We start from the raw sequence: 26,140 nt of genomic DNA on the forward strand, positions 1-26,140 counted from the left end.
ACTCCGGGCCCGGAAGGTCCGTCGAGTCCAGCCCCTCCTAGCTCCCCCTTAAGATCAGGGGTCGAGCTGCTAGTACCATCCACGCCGGAGACATTTGCCTCGGCACAGGACTTGATCGTGCTGATGGAGCCATCGCAGCCTCAGACGGCACCCCCGGGACGGGTAACCTCCAGGGGCAAACCGATGCTACAAGCGCTGTCTCCAGAGTCCCGGCACCGATCACCCCGGAGACGTGAACGCTCACGCTCGGGGCGCCGCTCGCAGTCCCGGCACGGTTCTCCCAGGCGGTACCAGTCGTACTCGCGGCACCGGTCGGTATCTGCATGGTCCCGGTCTGGCTCCTCTCACCGCCGGCACAGAGACTCTAGGAGCCGTTCACCTCGACGTTCGGCTCCCCGGTCGACCTCCTGGCACCGAGCCGGTGGTAGGTCCCGATCCCGGTTGACCTCCCGGCACCGCGCCGGTGGCAGGTCCCAGTCCCCACTGCCATCCCGGCACCACGTTGATCGAAGGTCACGGTCCCACTCCTGGCAACGACATCGCTCCGGATCCCGGCACCGGCTACCACGCCGTTCCCGATCCTGGCACCGATACGGGTCGCGGCACCGACCCTCGGCACTGAGGGGAGCGTCGGAGTTGGCGCACAGAGACGCCTACCAAACAGGCTCAGCGCCTCCGTGGCCTTCTAGGGAACCATCGGTGTCTTCTCAGGCTGACAGCGCCTATGCCTTGGGCCAGGACAGACACTCGGCCCTGTTCCAGGACCCTCCACCACAGGAGCGAGGGCCTCAACAGTGGGAGTTTTGGACCCCATGGGCGTATTGCCAAGCCCAGGGTCCACAACACATTACCCCCCGCCCTACGGGGGAACGCAGGCCACCGGAGGCGACGGTGTCTAGACCCTCTCCCTCCCCGGAAGCAGACGGCAGGTCCAGCCACCAGGACCCAGAGCTCCCTCCAGTGACGGAGGTGCAGCCCCAGATGGAACCCCCCGTGGACACTCTGTTGCCGGGGGTTTCCTCGTCGTCTTCACCGGATGAGGCAGTGGCGGGTACCTCGTCCTCCAGCCCTCCCCCGCTGGATCTTAGGGCACACCAGGACCTCCTCCGATGTGTGGCACAGAACCTGGACTTGCAAGCGGAGGAGGTGTCTGAAATCGAGGACCCGGTGGTAAGCATCCTCTCCGCCGATGCGCCCACCAGAGTGGCCCTGCCCTTTATAAAAACAATCCAGGCCAACGCAGCTAATATCTGGCAGTCACTGGCCTCCATCCCTCCGACCGCTCGAGGGGTGGAAAGGAAGTACATGGCCCCCTCGAAGGGCTATGAATACCTGTAGTTCACCCAACACCCTGCTCACTGGTGGTCCAGTCGGTGAACGACAGGGAGCACCACGGTCAAGAGGCCCCAGCGCCCAAGTTGAAGGAGGCGAGACAAATGGACCTCCTGGGCCGCAAGGTCAATTCGGCGGGGGCGCTACAGCTCAGGGTCTCAAATCAGCAGGCCCTCCTCAGCCGCTACTCCTTCAACTCGTGGGTAGCGGCGGGGAAGTTCGCGGAGCTCTTGCCACAGGACGCCCGCCAGGAGTTTACCACCATCCTGGATGAGGGCAAGAAAGTAGCAAGGACATCGCTACAAGCCTCTCTAGATGCTGCCGACTCGGCCGCTCAGATCCTGGCCTCGGGGCTCACGATGCGCTGAATTTCCTGGCTGCAGGTCTCTGGCCTTCCACCGGAGCTCCAACATACTATCCAGGACCTCCCCTTTGAAGGCCAGGGCCTGTTTTCCGATAAAACAGACCCCAGACTAAAGGACCTTAAGGATAATACGGTCATAGTACGGTCGCTGGGGATGCATACGCCTGCGACACAGCGCAGGCCATTCCGGCAGCAGAACTAACAGCAGCAGCGTCGGCCGTATCCTCCGTTCCGTCCGCGGCATGACCTCACTAGGCGCCGCGGCAGGAACAACCGCCGCAGACAGTCCGGTGGCCAAACGGGGCAGAACCAAGGCTCCGCCAAGGCCCCCCCGGGACCTAAGCCTTCATTTTGAAGGTGCGCCCGAGGGCGCAGTACCAGTTTCCCCTCCGGATCCTTCCCCGCAGTTTTCCAACCGTCTTTCTTTTTTCCTCCCGGCGTGGACCCGAATAACATCGGACCGTTGGGTCTTGCGTACGGTGCAGGCCGGTTATCGCCTGCAGTTTTCTTCCCCCCCCCACTCCCACCCACCATCCCCGTCCCTCTTCAGGGACCCCTCTCACGAGCAATTCCTCCGTCAGGAGGTGCACACGCTCCTTGTCAAGGGAGCCATAGAGGAGGTTCCAGAGAGCAAGAAGGGCAAGGGGTTTTATTCCCGCTACTTTCTAATCCCCAAGTCCAAGGGCGGCCTCAGGCCCATCCTCGACCTGCGGGAACTCAACAAGTATATGGTGAAGTTGAAGTTTCGTATGGTATCCCTTGGAACCATCATCCCATCCCTGGATCCCGGAGACTGGTACGCCGCCCTCAACATGCAGGACGCTTACTTCCACATCTCCATTTCCCCCCAGCACAGACGTTTCCTCCGCTTTGTGGTCGACCGCCAACATTATCAATTTGCGGTCCTCCCGTTTGGCCTCTCTACGGCCCCGAGGGTGTTTACGAAATGCATGGCAGTCGTTGTCGCACACATTCGGCATTGTCGCATTCACGTGTTCCCCTATCTGGACGACTGGCTGATCTGGGGCACATTGGAACTGCAGGTCCGCGACCACGTCCGCAGGATCAGCAGCCTCTTTGCTGTCTTGGGCCTCGTCATCAACGTGGACAAGTCTACTCTGCTTCCCACGCAGAGGATAGAGTTCATCGGGGCCGTTCTGGACTCTACCCCGGCCAGGGCCTTGCTACCCTTGCCCAGGTTCCAGTCACTGTCGGCCATCATTCTGCGCTTGCAGGCGGCCCCACTGACCTCTCTACGAACATGTCTGGCCCTCCTGGGCCATATGGCGGCCTGTACGTTCGTGACGGCATATGCCCGACTCCGCATGAGGCCTCTTCAATCTTGGCTCATCGCGCAGTACCGGCCAGCCAGACATTCGTTGGACACAGTCGTCACCGTTCCTCAGGGTGCTGGACTCCCTTCGGTGGTGGCTGGACCAGTCCATAGTCTGTGCGGGGCTCCCGTTTCATCCGCCCCAGCCCTCGGCATCCCTGACTACGGACGCCTCAGATCTGGGCTGGGGGGCACACTGCGGCGCCCAAAGAACTCAGGGCTTGTGGACCCCTCAGGAGATGGACCTCCACATCAACATACGAGAGTTGAGAGCGGTCCATCTTGCTTGTCAAGCATTTGTCCATCTCCTTCAAGGTCGTTGTGTCGCGGTGTTCACCGACAACATGACGACCATGTTTTACATCAACAAGCAGGGCGGCACCAGGTCCTCTCCCCTATGTGTCGAGGCGATGCGTCTCTGGGAGTTTTGCATAGCCCATGCCGTTCACCTTTCCGCATCCTATCTCCCAGGAGTGCGGAACACTCTAGCGGATCGACTGAGCAGATCCTTCCGCTCGCACGAGTGGTCCCTCCGTCCAGACGTCGCCCTCTCACTCTTCCAGAGGTGAGGTCGTCCCTGGATGGACCTCTTCGCGTCTAGGGAGAACAGGAAATGTCGAGCATTCTGCTCCTTCCAGGGTCGGGAACCAGGGTCTCTAGCAGATGCATTCCTGATCCCATGGGAAACCCACCTGCTTTACGCATTCCCTCCCGTTCCGCTGATACACAAGGTTCTCCTCAAGGTGCGCAGAGACAGAGCTCGGGTGATTCTCATAGCTCCAGCATGGGCCAGACAGCACTGGTACCCCATGTTGCTGGACCTCTCAGTAGCCAACCCAGTTGCCTTGCCCCTACATCGGGACCTGATCACCCAGGACCACGGCAGGCTCTGTCACCCGGACCTTCCGTCTCTGCACCTTACGGCATGGCTCCTGCGTGGTTGATGGGCTGTGAGTTACGCTGCTCTACCCCGGTTCGGGAGGTTCTCCTGGGCAGTAGAAAGCCTTCCACCAGGGCTACTTACTCGGCTAAGTGGAAGCGTTTCTCCTGTTGGTGTTCGGAGAAAGGTCTTCGCCCTATGAAGACTCCCATCACCACTATTCTAGACTACATCTGGTCCCTCAAGACCCAGGGTCTGGCGTTGTCGTCCCTCCGGGTCCACCTAGCGGCTATCTCCGCGTTTCATCCTGGGGTGGACGGATCTTCCGTCTTCTCCCACCCTATGGTGGCGAGATTCCTGAAGGGACTGGAGCGTCTCTATCCACAGATCCGCCCTCCTGCCCCTTCATGGCACCTCAACCTGGTCCTAACTCGGCTCATAGATCCTCCATTCGAGCCATTAGCTACTTGCTCCCTGCTCTACCTCTCGTGGAAGACCGCCTTCCTAGTGGCCATTACCTCAGCTAGACGGGTGTCAGAACTACGGGCCCTCACAGAAGACCCCCCGTATACCGTCTTCCATAAAGACAAGGTGCAGCTGAGGCCACACCCTGCCTTTCTTCTCAAGGTGGTCTCAGCTTTCCACATTAACCAAGAGATCTTCCTCCCCGTCTTTTTCCCAAAACCCCATGCGTCCCGCAGGGAGCAACAGCTCCACTCGCTAGATGTCCGTCGGGTGCTAGCATTCTATGTGGACAGGACCAAACCATTCCGCAAGTCCCCCCAGTTATTTGTGGCGGTAGTGGACCGGGTCAAGGGGCTACCAATTTCCTCACAGAAGATATCTTCCTGGGTTACCTCCTGCATCAGGACCTGCTACGACCTGGCCCACGTTCTGACGGGCCATGTGACTGCTCACTCCACCAGAGCACAGGCATCATCGCTGGCTTTCCTTGCCCGCGTGCCAATCCTAGAGATTTGTAGGGCGGCGACCTGGTCATCGGTCCATACATTCACTTCCCATTACGCCCTGGTTCAGCAGTCCAGAGAGGATGCGGCCTTTGGCTCTGCAGTACTCCAGGCCGCGACCTCTCACTCCGACCCCACTGCCTAGGTAAGGCTTGGGAATCACCTACCTGGAATGGATATGAGCAATCACTCGAAGAAGAAAAGACGGTTACTCACCTTTGTAACTGTTGTTCTTCGAGATGTGTTGCTCATATCCATTCCACACCCGCACTCCTTCCCCACTGTCGGAGTAGCCAGCAAGAAGGAACTGAGGAGCGGGCGGGCCGGCAGGGGTATATATCTAGTGCCATAGTGGCGCCACTCTAGGGGGCGACCTGCTGGCCCACTGGAGTTGCTAGGGTAAAAAGTTTCCGGCAAATGTGCACGCGCGGCGCGTACACCTACCTGGAATGGACATGAGCAACACATCTCGAAGAACAACAGTTACAAAGGTGAGTAACCGTCTTTTCCTCCACCTGCAGGTGGCCAGAAGTTATCGCCCAATTTGGGTCTGGCCATGGTGATCTGCACTTTACATCCACATCAAGCTCAAAGAAAAGATGCTCACCAAAAAGGTGAGTAGCGACTGAATGTCTAACATAGTGAATGCCAGTGAAAATGGGGTAAGATCAGAGGTTAAAACAGGGAAAGAACAAGTTAAAAATGTTCTTACAAGGTAGATGTCTTCAGGTCACCAGGACCTGATGAAATACATCCTAGAATGCTCATAGAGCTGTCAGAGGAGCTATCTGAGCCATTAGCCGTTACCTCTGAAAAGTCATGGAAGATGGGAGAAATTCCAGAGGACTGGAAAATGGCACTACATTTGCCTATCTATAAAAAGGGAAATAAGGACAACTCGAGGAATTACAAACCTGTCAGCTTAACTTCAGTACCCAGGAAGATAATAGAGCAAATAATTAAGCAGTCAATTTGCAAACACCTAGAAGATAAGGTGATAAGTAACACTCAGCATGGACTTATCAAGAACAAATCATTTCAAACTGACCTAATAGCTTTCTTTGACAGAGTAACAAGCCTTGTGGATCGGGGGAAGCAGTAGATGATATGATATATCTTGACTTTAGTAAGGCTTTTGATACTGTCTTCTCATAAACAACTTAGGGAACTACAACCTAGATTGAGCTACCATAAAGTGAGTGCATAACTGGTTGGAAAACCGTTCCCAGAGAATAGTTATCAATGATTCAGTCAAGCTGGAAGGCCATATTGAGTGGGATCCCGCAGGGATTGATTCTGTTCAATATCTTCATCAATGATTTAGACAAGGGCAGAGAGAGGACACTTATAAAGTTTTTCGGATGATACCAAGCTGGGAGGGGACCTACAGACTGAATTTTTTTCCAGAAATGCTGATTCTACTTGTTCTCAATGGAAGATCTGGATGACCATGTAAACTGGAGTAATAGCAATAGGATGAAATTTAATAGCGAAAAGTGCAAGGTCATGCATTTAGGGATTAATAACAAGAATTTTAGTTATAAATTGGGGACACATCAGTTGGAAGTAACAGAGGAGGAGAAGGACCTTGGAGTATTGGTTGATCACAGGATGACTATGAACCTCCAATGTGATATGGCCGTTAAAAAAGCTAATGCGGTTTTAGAATGCATCAGGCGAGGTATTTCCAGCAAAGATAAGGAGGTGTTGGTACCGTTATACAAGGCACTGGTGAGACCTCATCTGGAATACTGTGTGTAGTTCTGATCTCCCATGTTTAAAAAGGATGAATTCAAACTGGAACAGGTACAAAGAAGGGCTACTAGTATGATCTGAAGAATGGAAAACCTGAGTTAGAAAAGGTGACTGAAAGAGCTTGGCTTGTTTAGCCCAACCAAAAGAAGGTTGAGGGGGAATATGATTGCTCTTTATAAATATATCAGAGGGATAAATACTGGGGAGGAAGAAGAATTATTTAAGCTTAGTACCAATGTGGACACAAGAACAAATGGATATAAACTGGACACTAGGAAGTTTAGACTTGAAATTAGACACAGGTTTCTAACCATTAGAGGAGTGAAATTCTGGAACAGCCTTCCAAGGGGAGTAGTGGGGGCAAAAGACATATCTGGTTTTAAGACTAAGCTTGATACATTTCTGGAGGGGATGGTCTGATGGGATAGCTTAATTTTGGCAATTAATTTGGCAATTGATCTTTGATTATCAGCAGGTAAGCATGCCCAGTGGTCTGTGATGGGATGTTAGATGGGGTGGGATCTGAGTTACTACAGAGAATTCTTTCCTGGGTGCTGGCTGGTGGGTCTTGCTCACATGCTCAGGGTTTAACTGATTGCTATATTTGGGGTTGGGAAGGAATTTTCCTCCAGGGCAGATTGGCAGAGGCCCTGGAGGTTTTTCGCCTTCCTCTGTAGCATGGGTCACAGGTCACTTGCTGGAGGATTCTCTGCAGCTTGAAGTCTTCCAACCACAAGTTGAGGACTTAAGTAACTCAGACATAGGTTAGGGATTTGTTACAGGAGTGGATGGGTGAGATTCTGTGGCCAGCATTGTGCAGGAGGTCAGACTAGATCATAATGGTCCCTTCTGACCTTAAAGTCTGAGAGTCTATAAGTGCTCAGCCCCACTGAAAAGCAGCCTAGGACTTGGGGGGACTCAAGTCCCTGCTCTTTCATAGACTCCCTGTATGATCTGGGGTGTCTCTTAGCCTCTCTGTCCTTCAGGTCCTCCTTCTATACAATGGAGATAATGGTAGTGCTCTGTATCACAGGGTTTTACAAGGGCAAATACATTAAAGTTTGTGAGGTGCCCAGACACTAAGGTGCTGGGGGGCCAGATAAATACCCGGGAGAGAGTATGATTTTATCTTGGTTCTCTTGTAACCAAAAGCAGCCGAACATATCTGGTATGGGAGCTGCTTTGTTGCTGCACTGGTAACAGGTTAGTAGCTGTACGCTGTACAGCAAGGCAGCAATCTTTACTATACGATTTTTACTTTGTGCACAGGCAAACACTATGTTGCTTCCACAAGCAGCCATGTAAAAGGCCAACTCAGTAGTGGTATTCTGGTGCCTGACTTGATGGTGTTCCTCATAGTCAGAGCAGACACGGCCATGGTTATTCCAGTCAGCATATTACCCTTTGCTTAGCACAGACCCTGCAGTTCGAATTAACGTATTATATTTTTTGGCACTGATGGTTATTGTGCCAGAGCTTTGCCTTAGAACAGCTGACTGTAGAGTCACTGCTTTCCAAGCTAGGGACAAGACAGTGATAATGCACTTACCTGCTAGTGCAGGGTCACCAGTAGAGCAGTTTCAGTACCTGTGCTCATAAATGAAATACCATAGATTCAAAGAAACTGCTCAAGTGGAATTTAGTCTTGTAGAGCTAAACCATGATTTGCTTCATCTTACGTTACTGTGAAGATTGGGCAGTGACTGTCACCCGTTGCTTAATGCCATGGCTGAACATTAACTGTCTGTACAGACTTCTCTAACAATGCTACTGTGGAGATGCTGAAATGTGTTTGTCTTGCCTGTGCCAAAATTTATCTCGGAAACCTTTGAAGACTGACACCTGAGCGTAATCCAAGGCATTGCTCAGGTCAGTAAAGACTTTGTTAAGGTGCTAGTTTGGTCACTGGACGTTTTTCTGTAGCTGCAAGACAGCAGCAAACTCCTCGACAGGAGTGCATTTTCCACCATCACACCACCTGAGTATATGGTGTCCATAAGACCATAGATGCTAGAGATGGAAAAATCCTGTTTGTCTGTCCTTGGCTAGTGAATGCTACAAAATGTTCTCCAGGACTTTGCCCTGTCTAGTTTTGAATGTCTCAAGTAATGGCTCTTTCACTCTATCCCTTGAAGAGACCTGTACACATCTGAATAGATCTGTACCACTAAGGAAGTATTTTCCTAACATGCATCTTAAATTTTCCTTCTCTGTATTTTATCCCATTCCTCCTAGTTATACTGCCTTAGATCATTCTAACCAATTCCTGGGTGCATATTGCCTCCCTTAGTCATTGGTGCATTGTACAAATCACATATTAAGAGTGGGATTTTCAACACATTCCACTTTCGCCTAATTCTGCTCCCATTAAGTAAAACTAACATTGACTTTGATGTGGGAGTCAGACCAATGCTAAATGCCTTTGAAAAGCCCACTCTAACAGTCTTCAAGTTAATTTAATATTTGTGGGCACCATGCTTTTTTGTCCAGAAATCTGTCTGAAACATTTTATTAATAATAATCCCCAGCCCCTGTATAGCACTTTCCATCAGCAGGTCTCAAAGCACTTTACAAAGGAGGACAGTATCATTACCCCCAATTTATAGATGGGGAAACTGAGTCACAGAGCTGCACAAGGATGCAGCTGGGGGTGGGTCTGAGGCCAGGAGTGGGCCATGGCTGGGGCCAGAAGTGGAAGCAGAGCTGTAGCTGGGCCTGGGACTAGGTGCATCTCTGCTCCCAGCCCTGACCCCAGCCTCAACCCTGAGTGGAGAACAGAACTGTGGCCAGTGGCCAAGACTAGGGGCGGGGCCGAGAGCAGAGCCACACCAAGGCTGGGGATGGAAGCTAGGGACACGGCTGAGGGTGGGGAAGGGCTAAGTGATTCTCTCCCCTCCCCCTCCCATGGGGGCTAGCCTGGGCCCTGCGGCGCCCCCCCCCGACATTCCTCTTTGCCTCCCACAATTTGGGAACCTCTGTTCTAGGGCATGCTCCCTGTAGCTCTCTCTAGAGCTGCCTCTAAAATTAGCATAGTCCTTCTTGGGATCTTCATTTGTGATGAGGCTGGTGTTATTTTGCAGAACTTTTCTTTGCATTCAGATATTGCAGAGGAGTTCTGTTGCTGTGGATGGTATGTCCCATCCACAGCTATAGAGTTGTACATCACTTTCCAGTCCAGACTGGGGGCTATTATTGTATGAGTGTTTATTAACACTTTTCCTTAGGAGTTCAGTGGGTGCAGTGAAAGATGGTTCTGTGCTTTACAAGCTTTATCACCTACACGAAGCATGTCAGAGTTATTCTGCATCTGCTATCCCATGTGAGCAAGGGTATTCCTTTTGATAATAGGTTGGTGATTAAACAAAATATTCAAGCTGTTGATGTGCAATGGATGCCTCTTCAATATGCAATTCACCTCTGTTTACCATAGTTCAAGTTGCAGTAGTTTTTCTAAATGAGCCACAATTTTTTTTTAGTGGTGGTCTCAAAAGGTATTTCTCAATTACCTGAACATTAAAACATGGCATGTAAATAAACTCTTTGCTGAGGGCTATCTAGAACTAAGTCCATCGTGTTGAGAGACTCTTACTTCCTGCTCTATCAAAAGCCATGTAGAGTTGGACCTTGCAAAGGGAATTAAAACCAATAGTAAAAGGTTCTATAGCCATATAAATAAGCAGAAAACAAAGAAGAAGTGGGACCGCTAAACACTGAGGCCCAGTATCTAAACAAATATTTTGCTTCGGTCTTTAATGAGGAGCTTAGGGATAATGGTAGGATGACAAATGGGGAATGAGAATATGAAGGTAGGTATTACCACATCTGAGGTAGAAGTCAAACTCAAACATCTTAAGGGACTAAATCAGGGGACCCAGATAATTTTGATCCAAGAATATTAAAGGAACTGGCACATGAAATTGCAAGTCCATTAGCAAGAATTTTTAATGAATCCATAAACTCAGGGGTTGTACCATACGACTGGAGAATTGCTAACATAGTTCCTATTTTTAAGAAAGGGAAAAAAAAGTGATCCAAGTAACTATAGGACTGTTAGTCTGACATCTGTAATATGCAAGGTCTTAGAAAAAAAATTTGAAAGAGAAAGTAGTTAAGGACATTGAGGTCAATGGTAAGTGGGACAAAATACAACATAGTACTATAAAGAGTAGATCGTGCCAAACCAACCTGATCACCTTCTTTGAGAAGGTAACAGATTTTTTAGACAAAGGAAACGCAGTGGATCTAATTTACCTCAATTTCAGTAAGGCATTTGGTACGGTTCCACATGGGGAATTATTAGCTAAATTGGAAAAGATGGGGATCAATATGAAAATTGAAAGGTGGATAAGGAACTGGTTAAAGGGGAGACTACAATGTGTCGTACTGAAGGGTGAACTGTCAGGCTGGAAGGAGGTGACTAGTGGAGTTCCCCAGGGATCAGTTTTGGGACCAATCTTATTTAATCTTTTTATTACTGACCTTGGCACAAAAAGTGGGAATGTGCTAATAAAGCTTGTGGATGACACAAAGCTGGGAGGTATTCTAACACAGAGAAGGACCGGGATATCATATAGGAAGATCTGGATAACCTTGTAAACTGGAATAATAGTAATAGGATGAAATTTAATAATGAAAAGTGCAAGGTCATGCATTTAGGGATTAATAACAATAATTTTGGTTATAAATTGGGGTCACATCAGTTGGAAGTAACAGAGGAGGAGAAGGACCTCGGAGTATTGGTTGATCACAGGATGACTATGAGCCACCAATGTGATATGGCCGTGAAAAAAGCTAATGTGGTCTTGGGATGCATCAGGCAAGGTATTTCCAGTAAAGATAAGGAGGTGTTAGTACCATTACACAAGGTACTGATGAGACCTCATCAGGAATATTGTGTGCAGTTCTGGTCTCTCCTGTTTAAGAAGGATGAGTTCAAACTGGAACAGGTTCAGAGATGATTCGAGGAATGGAAAACCTGTCTTATGAAAGGAGACTGAAAGAGGTTGACTTGTTTAGCTTAACCAAAAGAAGGCTGAGGGGAGATATGATTGCTCTTTATAAATATATCAGAGGGATAAATATCAGGGAGGGAGAGGAATTATTTAAGCTTAGTACCAATGTGGACACAAGAACAAATGGATATAAACCAGACACTAGGAAGTTTAGACTTGAAATTAGACAAAGGTTTCTAACCATTAGAGGAGTGAAATTCTGGAACAGTCTTCCAAGGTGAGTAGTGGGGGCAAAAGACATATCTGGCTTCAAGACTAAGCTTGATAAGTTTATGGAGGGGATGGTATGATGGGATAGCCTAATTTTGGCAATTAATTATCTTTGATTATTGGCAGATAAATATGCCCAGTGGTCTGGGGTGGGATCTGAGTTACTACAGAGAATTCTTTCCTGGGTGCTGGCTGGTGAGTCTTGCCCACCTGCTCAGGGTTTAGCTGATGGCCATATTTGGGGTTGGGAAGAATTTTCCTCCAGGGCAGATTGGCAGAGGCCCTGGAGGTTTTTTCCCTTCCTCTGCAGTGTGGGGCACGGGTCAGTTGCTGGGGGATTCTCTGTACCTTGAGGTCTCTTTAAACCACAATTTGAGGACTTCAGTAACTCAGACATAGGTTAGAGGTTTGTTAAGGAGTGGGTGGGTGAGATTCTGTGGCCTGCGTTGTGCAGGAGGTCAGACTAGATGATCATAATGGTCCCTTCTGACCTTAAAGTCTGAGTCTATGTAGTGCCTCCTCTGAAAAACCACATAATGGAAAGCTTATTTTTTTGTTTGGCTGCATATTTTGGCCTCCTCTTCCCTATGCTCTCATGCGGTGTTTTTGCTTTTGAAAATGTCTTTGTGTCCCAGCCAGTTGGACTGAACTTCCCTAGTGCAGTATGGCAGAGTAGCAAAGGCCTGTCTGTGTCTGTGTAATGATGGCATTTTACCTCTTGAATGTTCCTGTAATTAGTGGAAAGAGCATAAGCTTGAGAGCTACTGCTGCTGTTGAGAGCAGCATGTAAACTCTGCATTCTCTCTCTCCTGGAAAAATACACCGTCCCTACTCTTGCGACTTAGAGGATAAGTTCTCCTTGGATTACCATAGAGAGTAAAATTGAATCCACCAAGTCCAAGACATTAAACTCCCTTGTCTCTTACTGTTCCCAAGATACCAGGGTTTGCAGGGAGTGCAGCTACATGATCATCCAGAGGAAGATAAATCACTGCATGTTTTCCTCTAAAGGAGACAGTTTCTAAAAACAGGAGCCATGCTGGAGCTACGAAGAACAAAAGAACTCTTGGGAACCACCTCTGCCATTGTCCTTCTCTCCATATATGCGCTCTTTGGCTCTCCACACCTAGCTACATGCCCGTCTGCCAGATGCCATCTATTCTCCATATAGATTGGAAGTCTCCATTAGAAGTCTTCAAAATCTGTCATTTTTTTGGTGTGTCAGATTTTAAAGATTGCAGCTTCTGTCCCCTCCCCCTGGCTTTCCAAACTGGTGTGACAGCTTCCTGAACACAGCCCATTTAACATAATTCTGCAGTTTGTTACCAGACTCTTATTGTTCCCCTTTAAAAGAAAAGTGTTTGAAACATTCTTTCTGGATCCTAGAGACATTTGTCCTTTTGCTGCAGCATTTTCAGGCCAGACGATCACAGAATGGTATAAATCCAGAGTAATCTGAGAGACTTCACTGGAGTCACTCTGGTTTTAGATTGGTATAAATGAGATCAGAATTCAGCACTCACTCTGGGGGATATTTTTGAATCACAGAATGTTTAAGGCTGAGATTTTCAAAGTAGTCTAGAGGATTTGGGACTCTGGAATAATGGGGTTTACAAGTCCACTCCATAATTTTAAGTCTCAGCCTGAGTCTTTAAGTAAAAGTTCTTTTCTTTGAATGATCATGGTGTCTGTGCTCCTCGCTTCCCTTTGTAGCTATGACAACATTCTGGACTCTGCACTTGCTGGGGGTGTCCTATTATTCAGTCATTTTTATTGCACAGTAAACGTAACTGGCGCTTCATGAAACAAATGCAAGATCCTTGAAAATTACGAGGTTGCTGCCTTAGAATTTGCTGTCCTCCTAACAGAGGAAAGCAAACCCCAGATGCTAAAAAGCACAGAGACAGCACCCATGAGAAGGTCAGGATTGGAAAGATCCAAATTGTTCTCTTCCATGGAAGAGAAGGAAGTGGACTGCACCCTGTTAAAGGTCTAAAGTAGCTCTCCGGGGTCTGAGCCTGCATATGTAGAGTACTCTAAGGAAAGCCTGACTCCCCTGCAGCGCCACATTCCCTGAGAGCCCATCGTGCCTCTGTCAGTGCTGGCAGGTAACCATTTCCTCTCTCCATAACTTGTCTTAAGGCTAACTATTAAAGGATCTCTCATTAGTAATGGCCCAGCTCCCTTGTACGGTCAGTGTTGGTGGCTGCTGCACCTGTTAATTGGGTATCCCATCATCTCTGCTTGCAGTGTGAAATGCTCAGTAAATTCTCTGGTTACTGTGTAAGAATCCTGTGTGTTGACTACCCCTTCACCCGATCTGTCAGGGTGCAGGAGCACTTTCAGACTGGACCTGTGGTCTCTGCAGGCTGCATCTCTTTGTTTAACTGGGTAATCCTAAGGCATAGCTGGCTTCCTGGGTTAGAGCCAGGTAGCTACAGAATACTGGGATGGAGAGGAAGGCGGCCCTGTAGCTACTAGGAGAACTGTGTGACCCAAGATGATGACGACTGAAGCAGGGTCATGAGATGTTGATTTACCATGACAAAGATATAAAAACCTTTTCCATTTGGTGACAGAAATCAAACATGGGTACCTGGCTGGGATCGTAAAACTAAACAAGAAGCAAGGTGGGTTTAACTGACTACTGTTCTGACTCCTTGAGCCATCCACATGGCAGGCCTATTCTGGCAAAGCGGAGATTGGAGTGAGCTGGACACTGGTACCTTCAATCTCCCTTGCCCTGCATTTTGTATAGTCCCTTACCCCAAGGCAAAGTGGCTGTCAAATGCTGTCAGCTCAGCATGGTGGCAATTTACCCCCTTTGTGGTGGTGTAAGTGGCAGCTGGGCCATGGAGAAGCAGGTCCTGGAATTCTGCATTGCATTCTGTATGTAATGCAGCCTGTGCTTCCTGAAAGCTTCAGCTGAATGGAGCTGTGGCTCTCATTTGCTTTAGAGGTGATTCAGGAATGGAGCATATCACACCTGTGCTCCATAGAATGTACTGGCTGCTAGCCAGGATCTGTAGAGCTCTACAGTAATGTAGGTCTGCACTGTCTAAGACCCAGTCTGTTCTAGGGATATTGTTTAAAACATCCCACTGTTGCCAATACTGGCTCTGCTATCACCAGTGTCCACGTTGTGTGTCCTAATGTGGACAGACTTCTGCTGCCATTGTTAAGATCATAAGAGTACCAGACTGGGTCAGACCAATGGCCCATCTAGCCATGTATCATGTCTCTGGCCAGTGCCAGAGCTTTGGGGGAGTGCACAGAACAGGACCGTTGTGGAGTGATCCACTCTGTCTTCCCTTCCTGGTTTCTAGCAGTCAGAGGTTTAGGGTTGTCCCAAGCATGAGTTGCATCCCTGACCATCTTGGCTAATAGCCATTGATGGATCTATCCTCCATGAACTCATCTAGTTCATTTTGAACCCGATTATACTTTTGGCCTTCACAGTGTCCCATGGCAATGAGTACCAGAGGTTAATCATGCATTGTGGAAAAAGTACTTCCTCTTGTTTGTATTAAACCTACTGCCTGTTAACTTAATTCGTTGACCCTTGATTTGTGTATTGTAAATAAAACTTCTCTACTTGCTTTCTCCACACCATTTATGATTTTATAGACCTCTGTCATATTCTCCTCCAACCCTTTAATTGTCTCTTTTCTAAGCTGAATAGCTCTAATCTTTGTAGTCTCTCCTGGTATGAAAGCCTCAGAAATCTTTGTTGCTCTTCTCTGAACCTTTTCCAGTTCCATGATATCCTGTTTGAGATGGGCGGTGGACCAGAACTGCACAGTTTTCAAGTTGTGGGCGTGTATTGTGGCACTGTTTTTGTTTGTTTTTGGGGGGGAGGGGGGAGAGGTGTTTTTTTTTTCTTGTTTTCTATCCCTTTCCTAATAGTTCCTAACATTCTGTTAGCCTTTTTGACTGGAGGGAAGGATTTTCCAGTGATTAGGGCACTAGCCTGGGATTTGGGAGAGATGGGTTCAATTCTCTGCTGTGTCACAGATGTCCATTGTGTCCTGGGGCAGGTCATTCACACTCTCTGTGCTCAGTTCCCCTCTTTGAAATAGGGATAGCAGTGCTGCCCTGCTGCCTAGGGGGTTTGTGAGGTGACTGAGAGACATTCAGATATGAGGGTAATGGGGAGAGAGGCAGATAAGTACCAAAGATTGATAGGGCATGTTGTGAGGCCTTTCTTACTGTTGTTTTCCCTGAGTTACTTTTGCTCATTTGGAATTCTCTTGAACTGACAGCACTTGGATCCCCGCTTGCAGTAGGCATGTTTGGTAAAATGGGATCCATATATTGAGTTGACAGTGCAGTGTACAATAGCAGACCACTGCGCTGATAACACTCCAGGCCATGGTAAGATGAGATTGGCAGAGCAGCCTATGGGAGTTCAGTATCCAACACCCATTGAAATTAGACATTTGAGCACCTAATTCCCTTGGGCTTTTGGAAATTCCAGCCTTAATGGTTGCTCACATTGTCCATATCTCCAAGTGCAGCCTCCTTGGCCTGAGACACCTGTGACTTTAATGTGGATACCCATCATACAGTTTGAACAGCTCCACCCTGTTGCTGGCTTTTGTGTTCTTGTGATAAATGTTCATCCCACGGGCTGTGTCTGGAAGTCAAGCTCAAAGGCTGTGTAGGGTATGAACTGGCTTTCGATGGAACACAGAAATTGTTCTTATCATTTGTGTTAGGGGACCATGTTGGAGCCCCTATCACAATCCAGGACCCTACTGTACTGTGCAAATGCAGAACAAAAATATGGTCCCTGCCCTAACAAGTTTACAGTCCAACTGTAAGAGAAGAGATAACAGGTGGATACAGACAGATGGGAGAAGCATAAGGAAACAATGAGACAGCTGTGATCAGCTCGATGGGCAGGGCTCTCGGCACACAGCGGCCTAACTGTTGTGATATTTTTTGTAGGCGTCATGGCAAAGGAGAGATTTGAAGGAGTATAATGAGTTCATTTTGGGGGTGTTAATGGGGAGCATGTGGGGCAGCATGGGAAAACGCACAAAGGTGCTTGTTTGAAAATTTAACAAGTGGGTGGATGAGGGCTGGGATCATGGGTTGATCAGAGGCGGGGGGTAGAACTTTCGATGCTGAGATGAGTAGGGTGTGAGGATAGGCCACAAAGGGCCATGGAAGTGAAGACAAGCAGCTCAGAGAGGATGACATGGTCAAAACAATAGGCCAGAACCGTGCTTCTTAGCCTGCAGCCCAATCAGCACAGAGGTGCGGCCCATGTGACATCCTCAGGGCCTTAGAGGTAGTATTTGATGCAGCCCACAATAAAATAAATAGGTGGGGAACTACTGGGCTAGGACAATGATCCATTGCATCAGCATTTTGAATGGATACCTCTAGCCTGAGGGCAGGTCAGTCCAGCTCAAGGGCAGTAGAGGGCACATCACTGTGTTACTGTGTTACCTGCACAGGTTCCATCATTTTCACAAGGTTCCCTTTGCAAGGGTTCTTTACAAAAAATCAACCACCTCCCAGTTGCTTGACTTCAAATGAACTGGGTGCCCTTCTCAAGAGAGGGTGGATGGGAGCCAGGCATTGAAGCATGTGCATTTTAATTTTAAACTGCTACTGGAAGAATGATTATAGATCAAATCGTTGGTGCACAGGATTAAACCCTCTTAAGTGTGGGTTAGAAATGCTACAGTAATCTCAACCCGGCTGCAGGAGGGGAGGAGGCGCAGCAGAAGCAGAGGAGGGGGCAGTTATCTGCCAGGAAAGCTTTTTAACACAAAATATTATTCCAAATGGCAGTAAAGAAGCCAAGATTCGGCCCTGATCGATGAAGCTTTCCTTCTCTCTGTTGCAGATGAGCCCGATCCTGCCCTCTGTGGTGCTGTCCCGATCACGCCTCACAGGAAGGAACTCTGGTAAGTGCTGATGCTCCTGGAATAAATCACACATTTGTGTCACTGCCACTGAACCGATCCCGACAACTTTCACTTTTAACAGAGCTTCTAGGTAGTAAAGCCTGAGGATGCCCCTCCCCCTGCCGTCATTATCCTTCCTGGCCAAAGAGGAGCTCCTGTTTGGAGCCAGCCAGTGTCGCTCCTTGCTGTTGAGCAATATTGGGCATCTTAGTCTCACTCACGCTTGTCAGGCAGGGCTGAATGCATGTCCAACCCAGGTGTCCTACTTGATGACATCATTGGGCCTCCGAGCCCAACCCATGCAACATTCTCAGTCTTAAAGTAAAAGAGACTAGGGTGAGGAATCAAACACAGCTCTCCTGATTACACCTCTCAAGTGACCTATGTTTCCCATCATGACATGCTACAAAATGGCTTTTGGGAGGGAATGGAGGTGCATGTCCTGCCATTCAGTCTTTTGCTTTTTCTTGTTTCTCTCTTCCCCCATATCCACCAGCTGCCTGCATGCACATCACCTCTTGCAGGGGTGTCTGAGGCCAGGTAGTGCACCATTCCTCTCCCAGTGCCACCATTATGGCTAATGGGGGCTTGCCTGCAGCCATTATCTCTGAGTAGGCTGGCAGTGGTAACAGAGATTGAAGGTTGATGGAGGGATGTTCAAGGAGTAGCTGTGGAATATGATGGAGAAAGCATGTCAGATATTCTGTCCCCCACATTGTGCCATTGACTGATAATTCTGTAGGGCAATACGGACCACTGACCTGCTCAGAATCCCCCTTGTTTATCCTGCTTACACAACATAACTAGTGCCCAGCACATTTTAATGGGTTTATTTTTGTATCCAGTGTTACTCAGTGTTCTGATCCTTCTTGAGTTAGGAGTTTCCTTAATGAGTTGTTAATAATACACATGGGATTTTCACCTTTCCTTGGTGACCATGGAGAAACTCTCTTCCAACCAGCAGTTATTTTGCTTGGGTAAAAAAGCTGGAAAAATAGATGTGAATTTGTGAGGAGAGGAGTTTTCTTAAAACAGAAAATGGCAGTGCTGTGTGGGAATTTTGTGGGCTGGCATTTGTTCGATCTTAGCCAACAAAGGTGCTTTGTTCTCAGTTCAGTAGAACTTGACTGGTTAGATAATGCAGAGCGGCTGTTGCGGTTTTTATCGCCTCTGGTCACCTCTGCAATTGGAGGCATTTGAGTCTCCTGTCTGTTAGGTTCTCTGGCCCAGTGCCCATCATAAGGAGCAAGTGGAATTCTTAGTGTTTTTCAATGAGGAAGGCTTGGAATGAGAGAGAGGTGGTGTATTGAATGACTCGGTTGATTAATAAAAGACGTTCAGGGGGTTTCCACTGAGACAGGTTCGTAATGAGCCAAAGCTATGAGTATTTGGTGGCTGGTGCGAACTGAACAAGGGGGGGGTCTCAACCCAGATGTTAGTTGACAAGCATCCACATCACACAATCACTGCCACGTGTGTCACTGACAACAGAGAAGCTGAGGACTGAGTAGGCTATGGAGATTCAAGTGTAGTCCTTGTAATCCAGGAATAAGGTATATTGGCAGGAGCTGGTGTGTGGAGGAATCTTACCTTGATCTCTGACTGTACAGAGGCCTGGAGTCTGTATGGCTGTCACTGTGCTGCCTTTTGCACAGTGTGTGCTACACCCAATCGTCTTTGAAGCAGTACCTCTGATAGCTGCCATCGGACTATCGCTCTCAGCATGCAATGCTCTTTCTCAGTCAAAACCTGCTGGGACCTGTGGTCTCCACCATCTGCACCTCTATTTTAATAAAGACACTTGCCTAGCTTTTTTTCATCCATAGATCTCCAAGGTAAAGGTGGGTAGATCTTTGTCCTTGTATTTGCAGAGGGAGTAGGAGTGGTTCAGAGCAGTTGAGCAGCTGGTCAGTGGCAGAGAGGGGAACAGGAGCCCTATCTGATCCACAGTTGCCCTCATGTGGTGTTCACAGGCACCTCTTTTTAGATTTCTGCTGTACCTCTTTCCCAATGGGGTTGAAATTTTAGCTATAGCTGACCTATGGGTGTTGCTTCTCGAACCCTAGTCCCTTTGGGCATCTGCCCATCTCCTTCCCCTTCCTACCAGCAGCCATGTTGGCAGTAAAAAGCCTTCAGCTCTTTCAAAACTGGTGCAAACACCATAGGGATCGTCTGTGAATGATGGAGATTGTAATGTCTTCCCTGCAAGACTGCAATTGCCTTAGCAGCAGTGACCTCGTGTCTGTTTGCTCCACTTAATGCAGATGAGATGCAGCCATCATCCTGGCAGATGGTTCGCACTGTTCTGTTCTGTGCCCTACTGTAGAAAGAGTAGGTGCGGGAAGAAACCTTTTTAGGGCTTATTCTCTCTACCTTGAGCCCCTGCCAAGATGTGAGGGGATGCTCCTGCCCCCATTGGCTTGTGGCCCCTATACAGAATGCTGAAGCTGGAGAAACAAAAAAAAAATAAAGAGGAGCAAAAATGGTTCGTAATTTTTCACACTTCCTCTAGAGAGCTGCCAGCTGATAGAGCTTTCCTCTGAATAAGCCACTGGCAAGGCTCCTATGTCTGGACTCAGAGAAGGTTAAAGGGTGATTTGATTTGTCTGTAAGTACATACAAAGAGAACAATAATGGGCCCTTCAATCTAGCAGAGAAAGGTAGAAGCATGATCCAATGGCTAGCTGTTGAAGCTAGACTACTTTAGACTGGAAATAAAATGTAAATTTTTAACAGGGAGAGTAATTAATGACTGGAGCAACTTACCAAGGATCTTGGTGGTTTCTCCATCACTGACCATTTTGAAATCAAGATTGGATGTTTTTCTAAAAGCTCTGCTCTAGGAATTATTGTGGGGCATTTATCTGGCCTATGTTACACGGGCTATCAGACGAGATGATCATAATTCTAACCGTGGAATTTATGGATCCAAAAGGCAGGGTGCTTGGGGCAATGCCTGCACCGTCCATTAAGCTCTATGAAAGCCTCACTGCTTCCTGTTCGGCCTCATAATAAAATATCTGTGCTCCCACAACAGCAAATATCCATGGGCAGCTTGGTAGAAAGAGTGATAGAACTGTCTAAGAGCCTGTGTCCCAAAGGTCTCTGCAGAGGGTGAGGCGGATTTTTGAGAAGGGAAAGGGAAAATTTTGTTTAGGTGGGTTGAACCAGTAATCCAGGAAATGATGATGGAAACGTTCAGCTGGACTTCAGGAAACCCTTTCTAATAGGGTCACTTCTAATATGTGGGTCAGCTTCTTCAGGGAAGCTGCTAACGCTGCTGGAATCTTTGAAATGAAACTGGACCAAGTCCTTGAGGATATGTAGAAGAAATTCATCTTGCACGTGGCACTGGGAGGGGGAAGGAAAAAGTGGAATAGGCATCCTAATAGGTCCTTTCCATCCTTAGTATATTTGATTAACAGATCAGCCTTGTTAATTTTAAATGGGCTACATACAGGGGAAGCCTGGTGACGTTCTCTGACATTTATTATGCAGGAGCTCAGAGTATATGATCTAATAGTCCCTTCTGACCTTAAAAGCTATGAAAATGAAGTGATGTGTTTTATGTAAACAGAAATGTTTGTTCATATCCTTTAACTAGCTAATAAATGTCAAAAATTATTTACAGCACCAGGAATGAAGAACATGTAGAACTCAAGAAAGGGTTTTACAGAGCAGATTCCAGGGGTTCAGCAGAGCTAAGAAGCATGACTGTGTCTGGCAGCACATCATGGGATTGTTCCACTCTAGAGACAAGAGGAGGTGACTTGAGAGAAGAAAGCACTTTAGAAAGACTTTCTGGTTTGAAGGACTCAGCAGGCTCAAAAGAAGTGCAGTGTGTAAATCCTTCACACTCAATGGAGTCCACGTTTACAGTGGAGTCCAAGATTGTAAATACTGTGCAGATGGACACTGATCAACTGGAGAGCAACTCTGAGGACGTGAACACTCACAAGGCTACAGCAGAAACTTCCATTGCTTGTGCTGGAGTACAGTCTGTGAGTGGAGAGGAAAAATATCATAAAAACAAACCAAAGCAACTTGAAGCCTTCAGCAAAGAGCACTTAGTTAAAAAAAAGAAGGGCACTCAGAAGTTTGACTGGATTTCTGGGCACAGTGAGAGTTCTAGTCCTCACTATAAAGACATAAACAAGCCAACAGATGGAGCAACTAACTTATCCACCAGGGGACAGGCTGTGCATGAGGTGCCTCGTCCGTTGACTCTTCCAGTATTCAGAAAAACGCTAAACCCTGTCTTGAGCAAGTCGAAAACTCTGGAGAGTGTATCCTCCCACAGGACAGGGCTGGCAATGGAGGCCAGTTTGAGTGACTTGAGTTCTCTTAATGCTGCAGAGTGGACATTGCAAAAGCCAAGCCTCCAGATAAATGCAGATCTTGCTGTCAGCAAACAGTCCTGGACGGTAAACGCTGAAGACTCTGTGGAGCGAATCCCACTTATGTCTCTAGAACCGACTCCCTGCAGCTCCTATGACATTGAGATGAGGCCGTATGTGTGCAGTGTCTTGTTAGAGGAGCAGGGAAAAGACGAGGTTGGCCAGGAGGAGGATCCCACCGTGTACACGTGCATTGAATGCAGCATTTACTTTAAGAAAAAGGAACACTTGATGGATCACATGCTTCAGCATAACCAGGGACCAGGGCAGGACCAAGACAGAGATGCAGTTGGAGGTCCGTGTCAGTTCTCCTGTAACGAATGCGGATGGGCATTTGGGGACCCTGGCTCTCTGGAGCAGCACAAGAGGCTTCATCAGGAGTCCAGAGAGAAAATCATTGAAGAAATCCAGAAGCTCAATGAGTTTTCAGACGAAGGTCGAGAAGCCCGGCTGCAGTGCCCCAAGTGTGTCTTTGGAACCAACTCCTCTAAGATCTTCGTCCAGCATGCCAAGATGCACGTCAAAGAGAGGAAGGACCAAGGCATGAAGAATGTGAATCTCTTTGGCGGCACTGGCAGTGGAGAAATGCATGACAGCCCAGTGCACAACATCTACAAACACTTAAAACCAAACAAACACACCCCTGTGCAGGTGCAGCCACACAGCAGCAGTAAAGGACTCAGCACTTGCATGCTCTGCAGCTTCCCCGCCCCCAATGAAAATATCCTAAAGGAACACATGAAATATGCCCATTCCCATCTTCCCTGGGACATAGAGATTTTTGAAGAGGACTCTAATCAGCCCGGAACTAGCAGGGATGCCTACAGCCCTGCTAGGCCAGGCCGATTTTCAGAGATGGATTATTTTGGCAAAGCCGAGAGACTTTTTCCCCAGCCTCACCGAGAAAGCAAATCCCATTATGAATCTGTCCATGGTTTTGCCATGGGTCACCAGAGACTCAGTAAAAGCAATGGGACTAATAAAAAGGACTTCCAGACATCAGAGTTTTACACCAGGAAAGCAGCCCCATACGGTGCCCTGTACAAAAACGTAGGGCTGTCCACCCTTACCTCAGCAAAAGTTTGTTCTCAGTTTGCCCTGCAGCAAATGAAAAAAAAAAGCACAATACACCACCTTGATAGTGATGGAGACGATGTCAGGAGTCAGCCGGAGGGGCTGGAGGAGCTCAGGCACAAATGGGCATTGGCAAATGATGTTGGGAGCATGGAAGAGGAAATTTCTTTAACCACGGAAATAGATTTGACTGAGAATAGAAGCTTCAAACCCTTTGCTATTCCTCAATCTGCTTTGGCCCTCAAGAGGACTTTCGGAGACACCTTGAAAGCAACAGACTCTTCTATAGCATCGGAAGAACAGCAGCATCAGTTACAGAAGATGGTCCCTGTTGTCCTTCTAGAGGAGATGAACCTTCATCCCCAAAAGACAAAGCAGCCAAAAGGGAAGCTGTACAAGAAGAAAATAGCAGCTCCTTCCAGGGCATTTGTGATGGACGAATCCCTCCCCTTAGATATTCTCTTGCTGGACTCCCCTCTAGAGGGTTCCCTAGAGCTAGATGACCTCTTGGATACAGACTCTCCCATGCTGAAGAACGAAGAGAGGAAATGCCCGTATTGTCCTGACAGGTTTCACAATGGGATTGGCCTAGCCAACCACGTGCGGGGACACTTGAACAGGGTGGGTGTGAGCTACAATGTCCGTCATTTCATCTCAGCAGAAGAAGTGAAAGCTATTGAGCAAAAATTTTCCTTCCAAAAGAAGAAGAAAAAAGGTAGTATGTACTCAATTTATTATTTTTTACTTTTTTTTTTAACTTTTTTTTTTTTTTTTAATTCCTCCCACTGATGCTGGGTATGTATATTATGGTAGCTGGCCTGAATCTCTGAGTCTCTTGTCACAATACAACATCCATTCATGGCTTTTTCATCTGGCTTTTCTCTTTTGGCATTACTACCTGGCTGGGGCTTTTACCATATTATGTGCAGTAAAGTCCTCCCTTGGGCTTCCCATGTCTGGAAATATTTGTTAGGTGCTTTTAATATTGGTTAGCTGCTCCTGGATGATGCTGACAAATTGTCCTTCTTTTCGCAGTTGCCAACTTTGACCCAAGTACTTTCAGTTTAATGCGATGTGAGTTCTGTGGGGCTGGTTTTGATACACGTGCCGGTCTGTCCAGCCATGCCAGAGCCCACCTGAGGGACTTCGGTATCACCAACTGGGAGCTCACCATCTCCCCAATTAACATCTTAAAGGAGCTGCTGGCCAATTCATCCCAACACCCTATGCTGCAGTCTGCAGTAGGAACGGAGCCTTCATCCCCAAACCAAGAAAGGGAGGTGCACGGGTTTGGACACCGAAAAAGCATGACCCCCATGTCCGAATGCAGTATTCCACGGTCTCCTTTATCCCCGTTCCCACCTGCGTGGGGAGACGAGTCCATGCAGTCCTTCCGAGACGGTAAGCAAGTCCTGAACTTACCTTGCAAGCCGAAAAGTGTATTTACTGCTAATCTAAGGCCAGATCCTGCCATCTTTACACTGAGTAGAATTCGATGGAGGGGACGATTTGCAGAGCAGAGTTCTTCTCTGCATGAATAAAGGTGGCAGAATTGGGCCCCTTGTTATTAATCTCCATCCGTACCTTGTTATCCGTTTGTCTTGCGATAAACTGAAGCTTGAGCTGTGCCAATGAAACCTGACACTGGCTTTTGAGCAGGCAAATAGATCTGCGGTGGTGGAGCAATAGGCAAAAGAACCTGCCTTTCTCTTCACACACAGCACAACATCCTTGAAAGCTCCTGTGGAGAGACCCACGTCTTACCACTTAGGAGCAGTCACCTGTATTTGAAAGAGAAGGATTTTTTTTTTTTATTAGAAGGACTATTCTCCTGCATTGAATTGGGTTTCTGTCACTAAAACCTATAAACCTGGAATGAGAGTTGGCCCAGTTTTTTCCTCACTCAGCAGAACTTTGGTAGGAGGGAGAAATGGCAAAGTTGAAGCCACTGGGACCAGTTCAGTGGCTTCCAGTTATTTATTTATTCTGCTAACAATCAAGTGTGAATAGAGTCCATGGCCTGAGAAGTTGTGCATTTGCCCCATCTGCTGCGCTCTCCCTGAGCCTAACATAACTCTGAGGGACAGGTATGTGTTCAAAGTAACTATCAGCCACCCCAAACAAAATTTGTTGCTGGTAAACTCACCCAGATTGGTGGATGCAAGTGACAGAAACCCAATGTCCTGGTTTTTAAACATGTCTGTCTGAAACTATGGGTGCATAAATCTAGAACTGCAGTTCCTATTAACATAGGAAACGGCTAGAGAGCATTCACTAGGGCAGTATATTCCAATCTTAATTCCAGAATTCTGGCTGTAGGGAACCAGTGACAGCCCTACAAATCTCAATACATGTAATCTTATGTTCAGAAATGCAGTCCAAAAAGTGGACTCTCTGTAGCGAAATGGCTCCCACTGCAGCAGTGTCTGAGCACCTTGCAAACATTAATTTATCCTTTTGACATACCTTTCATATCAGCAAGGATTAGTATGCCTGTTTTACAATTAGGGAAATTGAGGTACAGAAGCACTAACTCCTTCAAGGGCTTGCATGGAGTCTATGGCAAAGCCTGGAATTGAACCCAGAACCTCCCAAATCTCTACCCAGTGCCTTAAACAGAGACCAGTGAGCAGGGTAGCCTGCCTGTCTACTTCTGTAGGGTTCCTGGATACAGAAGCCGAGTATATCAATGCTGTTGTCCTGGGGGGGCGGGGGTTGCCTTCCTCTGCCTAGGGCACAAGTTACTTGCTGGTTTGAACTAGAGTTCAGTAACTCAGCCAGAGGTTGTGGGTCTGTTACAGGAACGGGTGAAGGAAGTGCTGTGGCCTGCAATGTGCAAGTCAGACTAGATCAGTGGTTTTCAACCTGTGGTCCATGGACCTCTGGGGTTCCAC

General features: G+C 47.9%; 1 protein-coding gene across 10 annotated transcripts in view; it reads left to right on the plus strand.

Moving 5' to 3' along the window:
- WIZ (WIZ zinc finger) overlaps positions 1–26,140 on the plus strand; it is a 160,412-nt gene that overhangs the window by 82,144 nt on the left and 52,128 nt on the right. For 3 of the 10 annotated variants that reach the window (XM_030545479.1, XM_030545474.1, XM_030545475.1), the window contains exons 3-6: positions 5,399–5,491; positions 17,715–17,775; positions 21,407–23,964; positions 24,282–24,647. The exons of 1 other annotated variant lie outside the window; for it this stretch is intronic. In XM_030545479.1, the coding sequence (XP_030401339.1) occupies positions 5,399–5,491; positions 17,715–17,775; positions 21,407–23,964; positions 24,282–24,647 (3,078 nt within the window). Of the gene's footprint in view, positions 1–5,398; positions 5,492–17,714; positions 17,776–21,406; positions 23,965–24,281; positions 24,648–26,140 lie in introns of those variants that run through there. 6 more of the 10 variants (XM_030545478.1, XM_030545481.1, XM_030545476.1 and 3 more) reach the window with 5 other exon arrangements.

The sequence above is a fragment of the Gopherus evgoodei genome, unplaced genomic scaffold, assembly GCF_007399415.2.
Source record: "Gopherus evgoodei ecotype Sinaloan lineage unplaced genomic scaffold, rGopEvg1_v1.p scaffold_37_arrow_ctg1, whole genome shotgun sequence".
Lineage (NCBI taxonomy): Eukaryota > Metazoa > Chordata > Testudines > Testudinidae > Gopherus > Gopherus evgoodei.